At 41.5% G+C, this 12,549-nt stretch overlaps 1 protein-coding gene across 1 annotated transcript in view; it reads left to right on the forward strand.

Annotated features, from left to right (window-relative positions):
- The window catches only part of CA6 (carbonic anhydrase 6), a 37,891-nt gene extending 34,932 nt beyond the window's left edge, over positions 1-2,959 (forward strand). Inside the window, exons 8-9 of the mRNA XM_082273142.1 lie at positions 89-193; positions 1,707-2,959. Coding sequence (XP_082129268.1) covers positions 89-193; positions 1,707-2,320 — 719 coding nt within the window. The 3' untranslated portion in view covers positions 2,321-2,959. The remainder of the gene's footprint in view (positions 1-88; positions 194-1,706) is intronic.
- The last annotated feature ends 9,590 nt before the right edge of the window (positions 2,960-12,549 follow it).

Here is a 12,549-nt window from a genome sequence, read left to right on the forward strand (position 1 = left end):
GAGTGAAACAATACTTTGATATGATAATTCTTTTTACTTTTCTGATCATGATTTGTCCTTTATTCCTGTACATCTTGTACATCTTCAGGTGAAGTATGTCAGCATGAGATCACCACTAAGTTGACCCTGATTGAGACTGAACTTCTAGATGTGAAGAAACGGGTGGCAACTGATCCTCTGAAGGGCCGATCAGGCAAGTGATATATCCCTCTCACTCTCTCTCGCTCTCCCGCACTCTCGCTCTCTCTCTCTCCTGCGCTCTCGCTCTTTCGCTCTTGCTCTCTTCTCGCTCTCTCTTGCGCTCTCTCTCATGCTTTCTCTCTCGCACTCTCTGGCTCTCTCTCACTCTCTGGCTCTCTCTCACTCTTTCGCTCTCTCTCGCTCGATCTTGCATGCTCGCTCTCATGCACTCGCTATCTCGCTCTCTCTCTCTTTCACTTTCTCTCTCTCTCTTTTTGTGCATCTGTCTATCTATCTATCTATCTATCTATCTATCTATCTATCTATCTATCTATCTATCTATCTATCTATCTATCTATCTATCTATCTATCTATCTATCTATCTATCTATCTTCATATAAATTCAAAAAGGTATACAAACACTCACAGGGCTTGGAGTAAAGGTGAAGGAACAGCATTTTATTGTCTTTGCCCTATCTCCGCCCATGACTGCCTCTTTACATTTTTGGATTTGTATGGATATCTCCTTACAAGTTAGCACCTGGTCACTTACCTTACAAATAGAGAGTGGAGGCCATCCTTGGGACATCTGTATACAAATATACAGTAAACATACAAATGCAATTGAAACTAAGTTCAACTATGTGTGAAAACCCCAATGCCACTACCCAACCTCTTCAGGGTTGATAAAGAAATAACTAACATTAGCCCTCCATACCTCTCAGGGGAGAGTAAAGCCCCGTACACACGAGTAGAAATTCGGCCGGGGAAATTTCGTCTGACGACCGATCTGCCGATTTTCAGCTTGTTAGTATGGTGCTTCCGACAACCGACTCCGACTTTTCGGCCGAAAAAATCCTGGTGTGCAGGCTATATCATTTTTGTCGACCGTTAAAACACGTCCGATTTTCGTCTCATTAGAACAGATTTCGATGGGGAAAAATCTTATGAGCAAGACTAGGCATGCTCAGAGATGAAAGAACACAAAGAAAGCAATCCAACACATAACATCACTTCTAAAATAGAATTCTGTCGTGCGGGAAAATTCATGTGCAGTCTAGAGCACATTCCAACCAACAGACACCACTCTGGACAAAAGACGGACGACCGGTCGGCGGAAATTCATTGCGTGTGTACGAGGCTTTAGAATAAGAACACAGGGTGTGTCGTAGGTTGGCCTTGGTTCCCTATAAGCTATCCTGCCACTGAACTATGTTAGAATTTATGGGATGAGATGCTCAAAGATATTTAATAACTTCTGATCATTAAGTGTGTAAGACACCTACAGACAACGCTGCCTAAGGCTGCTTGCAAGGAACATCTTGTCTATTAGCTACTGTATTCTAGTGCACGTGTCTGTGGTACACCTTTCCAATATTTCTACAATGGTTTTAAGAAGGTCTTCCTGTTAGGGATGCATTGGCAGTCATAAATATCTGCTTAGTAAATCACTGGCTAATGTTTATCTTTTTTTAAACATTCTAATATCATTCCATTACATCGTGAATTGTCTATTTCTCTTTCAGGTGCTTCTGCTGTACAGTTTTATCCATCTTTCCACTTTTCTAAGAAGTACCCAGCTTGTTATGTTGAAATCCAGCTATCAAAACCTCTCCTGCTGACCAAATTCACTCTCTGTTCGTGGCTAAAAACCAAACCCGAAGGCACTCAAAAAGTATTTTCCTACTCCACTACAAACTCTGAAAATGAGCTTGTCCTGAGTGTAGGGTCTGATGTTAGGCTGTGGGTGGGAGGGACACTGGTTGACTTTAATATACACCATACAACTGAAGACTGGGTGCATTACTGTTTGCGCTGGGACTCAGAAACGGGAAGAACAGATCTCTTTGCGAGTGGCCTGCAAGGCAAGGAGAAGATTGCCCAGAAAGGGTACACAATAAAACCAGGAGGGGTGGCTCTTCTGGCAAAGGAACGCTTTGATCTTATGGGAATATTTAAAAATAGTTTCTATGGAAAGTTAAGTCATCTCAATCTTTGGAGTTATCTGCTGAGTGCTGAAGAGATAATGTCTTTAAGCAAGTGTCAAGCTTTCAGTCTTAAAGGGGATATCATTTCCTGGGGAGAGACCACCATGATCATAGCAGGAGGGGTTATTCTTGAGCCAGATAACAGCTGTTGATAAACTAGCCTTTTATAATCTAGAAGCATTTCCAGAAGCTGATTTTCAGTCCCATCTTCTGTACCTGATGAAACATGAATACTGTTTTCAACCCTGAACCCTTGGTAATAGGTTCTGTCACCTCCCTGTCCCTAACATGCACTTGAGATAGAGAAAGTCTAGATCCATGACATACTAGCATGTGAAAAAAAGTACAGCATATCTACTGTATACTGTGACTCCTAGCTGCATACAAAAGCCAATATATGCCAAACTATTCCAGCTGCCTACAGTTGGGACTAAGGGAATAAAGTCTCTGAATAACTACTAAGGATTATGCAGGCTGGCAAAATCAAAATGCCATTTTTGCCTTATCAAGCATTATCTATTGTGCATAGATTTGTATAATTTACTTTGCCTGTTTGATTGCTCCAAACTACTTTTAGTGCAATTTTCTTTTATAAACAGTCCGTTGGCCACAGACATGTCTATTTTTTAGCCAAAGCAAGGAAACCTTTAATATTTTGCCATTTTGCAAACAATCATGGTCACAGGGAATGCTGTGTTATCTTGGTGATTTAAATAATAAGCCTGTATTTAATGCTTTCTGTTAAATACCTATATACAACAGACTGGCCTTCATTTGAGATTTCAGTCACCTATGTCACAATTTTTTGGTACAGTTTTTACTTTCAGTAGATTCTTTAAAGGATACTTTAATTTGAGCGACTGAAAAGCATGCACTTATCACCAGCAGGGAAAGTTTTGTCTGATATATGGTATATGTGGATCCAATAGGACTGCGAGAAGCTTGTGCCAGTAGAATCACAGTAAAGTTTTTTGGCTACATAAATAACAGCCAATAGTTAATGCAACCAGTAAACCTTTGTTGTGCTTCTAAATGCATAATCTTATCATGTTCCAATTGGATCTAATTAAAACCTAACCTAGTGCCCACCATCCTGTTGGGTAACTCTTTCGGCAGGCACCCATTTTTCAAACAAAATTAAATTGCCTTAACAAAGGTCTCCCATCTGTCTTTTTCCCCTTAAAGCAGCCTTTGCAATGTCACGTGTTTAGATTTGTTTCAGTTGTGGGTCTTGCCCCACCAGACATTTTTACTCCATTTAGATACTTCCATTGTTACCTGTGAACAAGATTCACCATTGAGCATTGTTCAGCACTGCATGTCAGAATTATCATTCATACTTTTGATTACTGTCATACTTAAAGTGGAAGTAAACCCTGTTTTCAGCCAAGGAAGCTGCCATCTTGGCCTATGTTTAATCTGCAACTGCCATAAAGCTGCATATGTGATCAGTTATGACACCATCTATTGGATGGTTTGACAGTTTGATTGAGAGCACAAGCAGTGTGATAGCTAACATTTGCAGCATGCCGGGAACGTTAACTCATTTTTTAAACTATAAAATCAATGGGTTTACTTCCGCTTTAAAATAGATAGCAATTAAAACTCTGCCCCACAGGGAAAAAAACGCCCAAAAAAAACAAAAAAGACAAGAAAGGGGAACACAGATGAATGTGAATATGGCTGTTGCAGTCTTCAAAATGTGTCTAACTTCCAAATTTGTGAACCCTATAAATGTGTAAATAGACTGCGCTGCCATAAATGTGAATCAAGATTGCTAAACAGTTTACCACATATAAAAGTGCAAAAAAAATAAATAAATGAGCAGCACCAAAAAAAATACAACTAATGTCAAATGTATCAGCAACAAAAGGTGTTCTGAGGCAGTGTTATGCAGCCGATAATTTACATCCCATCCCTGGAGCGTAAGCCAGCTTCTGGTCTCAGGGTGGTGGCGGCCATCTTAACTATAAGTGCTGTATGTACCCGGTGCCGGTCCTTAGGCACATACTGTATATAGTACATGTGAGTGTGGTGTAATTGCAAGGTTTTATATGATTTAATAAAGTTGACTGCTTTGCGCAATGAACCTTTTCCCTGATACTGTTTTTTGAGTGGCGGTGTATGGCAAGGAATCACATGTTGGTACATGTGAATGGTCAAGTTGGTGACAAAATACACAGTGGGTCTAACCAAAAAATAGCGCAGTGGGACTCATTTAGCAATAGAAGGTCTATCCATTGTGGTGAGTGTACACATGTGGGGACACCTGGAGCACCTGGAAGTGGTCACATGTTTATTTGTTACTAATGGCACCAGCACCTGTTCACTTAACTTTTGTTTTTTAAGCAACAATTATTTAAATGGGACTTACTGATACATTGGGCATAACTTGTATTTTTTTGGTGCTGTTGATTTATTTATTTTTTTGCATTTTTATGTGTCGTAAACTGTTTAGTAATCTTGATTTACATTTTTGGCAGTGCAGTCTATATATACATTTATAGAGCATACTTAAAATAGACCTATATCTAGAGACTGGATTGGCCAAATTAGACTAAACTCAGATAGCTCCTGTCGAGAAATAAAGTTTGGGCACCTTAAGATTTCCTACCAAAAGCTCTTCTTCTGGGCTCATTCTTTTGTTATACATAGTGCTGCCTTACCCGTGACTACAATTTATGCACCGCAAGCTTTTCATGCAGTTCCTGGGCTTGCCTTCATTTAAGATCATCATTTACAGACTCATTTAGTCTTGACATCAGCAGCAATACCCTCTCCACTTCTTTTGACATCACCAGTGTCAGCTGATCTTCTGTAATACCTATGATCTGTCCATTATCATGATTTATGCCCTTTTCGTGTGGGTGCCATCCTCTCCAATAGGACAGAAAAAAATGGATGTCATAATGTCATATACAGTGCCTTACAAAATGTATTCATACCCCTTGAAATTTTCCACATTTTGTCACTGTACAACCAAAAATGTAAATGTATTTTATTGGGATTTTATGTGATAGACCCACACAAAGTGGCACATAATTGTCAGGTGGGAGGAAAATGATAAATGATTTTCAATTTTTTTTTACAAATAAATATGTGAAAAATGTGACATGCATTTGTATTCAGCCCCCCAGAGTCAATACTTTGTAGAACCACCTTTTGCTGCTGTTACAGATGCAAGTCCTTTTGGGGATGTCTCTACCAGCTTTACACATCTAAAGAGTGACATTTTTGCCCATTCTTCTTTGCAAAATAACTCAAGCCTGGTTAGATTGGATAGAGAGTGTCTGTGAACAGCAATTTTCAAGTCTTACCACGGATTCTCAACTGGATTGAGGTCTGGACTTTGACTGGGCCATTCTAACACATGAAAATGCTTTGATCCAAACCATTTCATTGTAGCTCTGGCTGTATGTTTAGGGTCGTTGTCCTGCTGGAAAGTGAACCTCCACTCCAGTCTCAAGTCTTTGGCAGACTCTAACACGTTTTCTTCTAAGATTGCCCTGATGATGCTGCCACCCCCCTCCCCCCCATGATTCTGCCACCGCCATGTTTCACAGTGGGGATAATGTGTTCAGGGGGATGTGCAGTTAATTTTCTGCCACACGTAGCGTTTTGCCAAAAAGTTAAATTTTGGTCTCATCTGATCAGAGCACCGTCTTCCATATGCTTGCTGTGTCCCCCACATGGCTTCTCACTAACTGCAAACAGGACTTCTTATGGCTTTCTTTCAACAATGGCTTTCTTCTTGCCACTCTTCCATAAAGGCCAGATTTGTGGAGTGCACAACTAATAGTTGTCCTGTGGACAGATTCTTCCACCTGAGCTGTGGATCTCTGCAGCTCCTCCAGAGTTACCATGCGCCTCTTGGCTGCTTCTCTGATTAATGCTCTCCTCGCCCAGCCTGTTAGTTCAGGTGGACGGCCATGTTTTGGTAGGTTTACAGTTGTGCCATACTCTTTCCATTTTCGGATTATGGATTGAACAGTGCTCCATGAGATGTTCAAAGCTTGGGATATTTTTTTATAACCTAACTAGCTGCTTTAAACTTCTCCACAACTTTATCCCTGACTTGTCTAGTATGTACCTTGGCCTTCATGATGCTGTTTGATCACTAAGGTTCTCTAACAAACCTCTGAGGGCTTCAAAGAACAGCTGTGTGTATATATATATATATATATATATATATATATATATGAGATTAAATTACACACAGGTGGACTTTATTTACTAATTAGGTGACTTCTAAAGGCAATTGGTTCCACTAGATTTTAGTTAGGGGTATCGGAGTAAAGGGCACTGAATACAAATGCACGCCACACTTTTCAGATATTTATTTGTAAAATATTTTGGAAACCATTTACCATTTTCCTACCACTTTACAATTTTGTGCCACTTTGTGTGGGTCTATCGAAAAAAATCCCAATAAAATGCATTTATGTTTTTGGTTGTAACATGACAAAATGTGGAAAATGTCAAGGGGTATGAATACTTTTTCAAGGCACCGTATGTGACAAGGCATTTCTGTTACATTTTTGTCTCTTTTGGTGGAGAAAAAATAGACTCACAAATTACTATGACCCGCCAGATGTAAGTGGATGAGCATATGCATATATCCACCCAAATCTGGTTAATAGCAGATCTGGAAACAAACTTCTTGCATTCGGTCCAACTAACCTGAACAAACCTATATGTAAATGTGTACACATCTGCCTACACCTGGCTGCCCATAGGGATACATTTCAGTCATTTTTGATCTGCCTAATAATTGGTCATAAAAGTTCTGATGGAATGCCTGTATGAAAGATGCCTTAGGCTTAATTCTTCTATTGCAGGAATTTTTTTAGGCTTCTTTGATAGGGCCCTTTTTTCCATTAGGGCCCCTCTGCAACTGCACAGGTTGCACAGTAAGTATGTTCACCCCTGCTATTTTGATTACAGTTCTCCTATGGTCATGTATCATTGTTTTCTGATGTATCTATTTATTTTTAAAAGTTCTATATTTTTTACAGTTTATCAAAAACACCATGAATATCAATAAACAGGTAGTAATAAACTCTCAGTGTTTGTAGCTTAAAGTGATACTAAAGTCTCATCTTTTTTTCTTTAAAAATAACAAACATGTTATACTGGCTTGCTTGCTTTGTGTAGTGGTTTTGCACAGAGCAGCTTGGATCCTCCTCTTCTCGGATCCCCTGCTGGCGCTCCTGGCCCCTCCCTCTTTTTGAGTGTCCCCACAGCAAGCAGCTTCCTATGGGGGCACTGGACCAAGCCGCAGCTCCGTGTGTCCATTCAGACACAGAGCCATGGTTTGGCCCTGTCTGCTCCCTCTTCTCATTGGCTAACTGACTTTGATTGACAGCAGCAGAAGCCAATGGCGCCGCTGCTGTGTCTCAGTCAATCAGGAGGGAGATTCCCGGACAGCCAAGGCACTCATGTACATCACTGGATCGGTATGGGGCTCAGGTAAGTATGAGGGGGGCTGCTGCACATAGAAGGTTTTTTATCTTTACGCATTTTATTGAAATTATATATTTTTATATAATTATTATATTTAAAAAAAAAACTTCTGCCTTTAGAACCACTTTAACATGTTGAACTCAGTAAAGTAAACATTCCCCAGTAAACAATTTCTTAAAATTCTTACCATAGCACATGCATTTTACACCTTTCTGTGTCAATGGCGCCTGCTCTTTCAGTGTTGTTTTCTTGTATTTCCAGTCTTCACAGGAAAGAGTTAACTGTGGACAGTGCAGTTTCCAACCAGCCTTTTAGTTTGGAAAAGGGAGGAGCAGGGGATGCCTTGCTATCCTAGGATACAGGACTGTGTGTTTCTATTGATGCACACAATGTAGGGAAAGCTCTAATCCCTGGATGCAAAGTTGGCTCCATGGGATGCTGCAAGAGAAAGGAGCCATCCTGAAACTGGGATCCTAAGGAATGGTCATGACACCAGCTTAAACGGAAGTATAGGCAAGGCTTAAAAGATGAGCAAGCTGCATACTCACTCAATAAGTTGATAAATCAGCTGTTGAAAGTGCTTAAAAAAGGGAGGGTTTAATATCTTTTTAAGGCACTACATTTTTCACTCTCTGAATAAAAACATCAAAGATGACTCTAAATATGGCTATATGAAAAACACACATATTCTATAAACCCAGGAGAGCCAAACAGCCCCAATTCTCTTATGTGGGCTTAAAACTTAAAATATTTATTCAAGGCTTTCAACATGTATGCAATGTATTCTGTGATTGTATTTCAATCTATGCAAGCAACACTTCTTTTCCCTTCTATCTTTCATATAATCAGTAGTGCTCCACTCACACATGGATTTTGCAGTCAGTTAGAGATTCTGGACATATATCTATAGATCTATACACCAAATTTTCCCTGTCTGTAAATGACATCTCATTTTCTCCCATATGATGTGCATTTCAAAGCAGAACTTAATCCTGGAACTAAGCTTTCTCAGTCAACATGAACTATATTTAATCTTTACATTGCTATACTTTTATTATAATTTATTGTTTTAACCCTTTTTTTTTTTTAACATTTCTTTAGTTGCTTCCTGGTTTCTGGCCTAGGCCAAAATGATGTCATACATCCCAGGAGTCTTCATGGGCATTTTTTTCTTTCATCTAGAGGAGAAGGGGAGGAAGGGCTTTCTCAGCTAAGCACACTGAAAGCACACCCTCCTGCCTGTATGCCTAAGGTAAGGGCAGATGGGTTTCAGGAAGTAAATGCTACATGAATCATTAGCCCTTACTTAAGACGGCTGTGGCTAGGAAAGCTAGTGTGGTGTTTTTCTTGTTTCTTGAGTTTTTCGTTTGTGGCACTCAGATACAGTGTAGTTCTGCTTAATTTGCTTTCTTGGCACATCTTGGTGCTGGGATAAAAAAAACCTCTTGTGCGCATGCATGGGAGTAACGTCTTTCTGGCCTGAACAATTAAGATAGCCAAAGATATAGGCATATTTGGAGTTAAATCTGTGGTTTTAAATGTAGTACCTTAAAGCGATATTAAACCCAAAAAAAAAAAAATGTATTATACTGCAGCCTATTTATTCTTAAATGTGGTGTCAACATTCGTTTTTCTTTTTTTCTCTTTTTTTCACCTGGTAATCTGACCAGTAAGTCTGTTATTTTTCAACCTCCTTTAACAAACCTGACAGTCGAGTAAAAGCGGCTGTTAAAGGCCTGAGACAAACCATTTAAGACTAACAGGGGTACTTACAATGGTTGGCTATTGTTTATGTAAAACCCAAAAGGAAAAAACAGTTGCTGTAGGTTGTGGAGCTCGCCAACATTCTCACATGTGCCCGGGACCAGGCAGGGCCGTGGACATGCAAAGATCATCATTAACCACTTCCCACCCGCACTATAGCTGAAAGAGGGCTACAGCACAGGCTTACTTTGTCTGGAGGGCGTACATGGACATCCTCCTGTGATCGCACTGCCCGTGGGCCTTTGGACTCAGCTGATCACAGATGGGGGTAAAGGGCCAATCACAGCAGCCCTTTACAATGTGATCAGCTGTGTTCAATGATAGATAATGTAAGAACGATGTAAACACATGGCAGCACAAGCCAGTTATTGGATTTCCTTTCCTCATGCTGACAGCATGAGGGGAGGAGAAGAGGGCTGATTAACAGCTTGTGTTAAAGGGACATCTACACTGACAAGCAGGGCACTGATTATCAGTGCCCTGATTATCAGTTCCGTTTCCAACAGTGCCCACCCCCGCTGCTTATCAGTGCCCACTAGTGCTGCCAATCAGTGCCCACCAGTGCCTGCTCATCAGTGTCACCTATTAGTGCTGCCTATCAGTGCCACCTATCAGTGACCATCAGTGCTGACTATCAGTGCAGCCTCATCAGTGCCCATCAGTGCCACCTATCAGTGCCCATTAGTGCCATCTATCAGTGCTGCCTCATCAATACAGTGCCCATCATTGCAGCCTATCATTGCTCATCAGTGCAGCCTCATCAGCACACATCAGTGAAGGAGAAAAATTACCTGTTTGCAAACTGCCCATAATGGCCATCTATCAGTGCTGCCTATCAGTGCCACCTATCAGAGTCCATCAGTGTTGCCTATCAGTGCAGCCTCATCAGTGCCCACCAGTGCCGTCTCTTCAGTGCCCATCAGTGCCACCTATCAGTGACCATCAGTGCCACCTATCAGTGCTATATATCAATGTTGCCTATCAGTGCAGCCTCATCAGAGCCCACCAGTGCCGTCTCATCAATGCCCATCAGTGCTACCTATCAGTGCCCATCAGTGCCACCTATCAGTGCCACCTTTCAGTCCCACCTCATCAGTGCAGTGTGTCATTACCCATCAGTGCAACCTAATCAGCGCACATCAGTGAAGGAGAAAAATTACCTGTTTGCAAAATGTTATAACAAACTATGAAATTTGTTTTGTTTTTTTTCCACAATTTTGAGGATTTTTTAATTTGTTTAGCAAAAAATCAAAAACCCAGTGGTGATTAAATAGCACCAAAAGAAAGCTCCATTTGTGTGAAAAATTTTTTAAAAATTTCATATGGGTACAGTGTTGCATGACCGCGCAATTGTCATTCAAAGTGTGCCAGCGCTGAAAGCTGAAAATTGGCCTGGGCAGGAAGGGGGTAAAAGTACCTAGTTAGGGCAACACCCTGTACTTAAACTTGAGGTGTTTACCTTGCACAGATAAACATTAACTTGAGACTCTTTACTGTGAGTCACTCTTCTCCATTGACATTGTGCACTTGTCTTCCTTAATGCAGCATTTTGAGAGGGACACCTCAGAGCCTGTGTCATACTCCACTAGCCCAGCTGCCCTGCCACCTCACTCCCAGTGGCAGATTAAAGATCCGGTGTGCTCTAAGCACAGATCTCTATGCATGCACAGTTAACTCCCTCACTCTCCCGTACCTGCAGCTAGGTCCATGGGGTCTCCATGCCTGGGGTTCCATCCTGAATGCTGTAGGGCACTAACTGCTAGGGAGGGAGTCCAAACACCAACCCCAGGACCGACCCCTCGCTACCAGAGGAAACATAACCAATGCCTGGTTCCTCAATCCCTCTGACTAGCTGCTACAACATTTCCACCAGTCCTGGTTACCCATAGAAACCAAATTTTAGACATGACTTCCCGCCAACTCCTCTGTATGGTTAACCGTTCCTCGTGGCCCTCTAGCTTCTCCTCCTTATCCCTGTACATGTGTTACAAGCCCTGTTCTTTTGGATACACCATATATCTTCATAAACTCCTTTAGATAAACTTCAGACTATGCATGAAACAGTTAATGCACCTTTACTGAACATTTAGTGGTACAGTCCAATTGCACAGCACACATAAAACATAACAATGTTCATCTCTAACTACCTAATTCAGACTGCCTGGCTCATACCTTCCCCCAAAGTAAACAGGGCTGTCTTTAACACAGGGCAAAATGGGCAGCTTCCCCGGGCCCTGCCATTGTTGTGGGGCCTAAAGCAGCTGCCCCTTGAGCCCACACTGCCAACAAATAGTTGATAAGTGCATTTGGTAGGGCCCAAGAAAATATTTGCCCAGGGTCCAGTCTATACTAAAGACAGCCCTGAAAGTAAATAAAGTCCTGCTGTGCAAGACTACTGCTGGTAGTTTCCTGGCTCCAGGTGAGATCCCATGTGGGTGACCCAGTAACAGGGACCCCGTGTTCTGACAGGACTACATCATTCAGCAGTTTTCTCAGTTCCCATGTGAGCCAAGCCCCAGTCTTTTATCTCTGTCCTCAGCCCTCCCCCTCTATTTATCCATCCGCAACATGGGAGGGACCCAGAAAAAACCCAGGAAAGAGCTCAGACATTTTTAACCCCTTCCCATCTTGGGCAACCTGGACTTTCTGCATAACCACACAGTGCAATTATTACAGCAGCAGCGATACTTTCAAGGGTACTCTGTAAGCACCTGCTTACAAGCTAGAGTATGGATTTAGTATGTTTATCAAGTCCAGGGCCTGGAGATGCGGCTGCCCTGGGCCCAATGGTTTACTGTAGGGATGGGGGCACCTTCAGTCTGTTACAAGGCTAGGAAGTTTGGCATCTTTGCCCTGGGCGCTGGATGACCCTCTCCTCAGACTGATAATGCTGTTGTCTGAAGGTGTCCCTGTTGCTCCTCCATCCGGAATAGAGACACCCTAAGACAGGAAGTGTGTCACTGGCCACATCACAAGGTGAAAATAAAGGGAAAAAAGCCTAAAAAAAGAAAAGAAAGGTACTGCAGCCAGTAAATGTAAGATCTGGTATGCTGCAATAAATTCCTGTTTTTGTTTTTTCAAATTAATACTGCTTTAACCTATTTATTGAGCTTTATAGTATTATACTGTAATTAAACTATTTATAAAATATAGA

Source organism: Pelophylax lessonae (assembly GCF_965119305.1).
Source record: "Pelophylax lessonae genome assembly, chromosome: 12".
Lineage (NCBI taxonomy): Eukaryota > Metazoa > Chordata > Amphibia > Anura > Ranidae > Pelophylax > Pelophylax lessonae.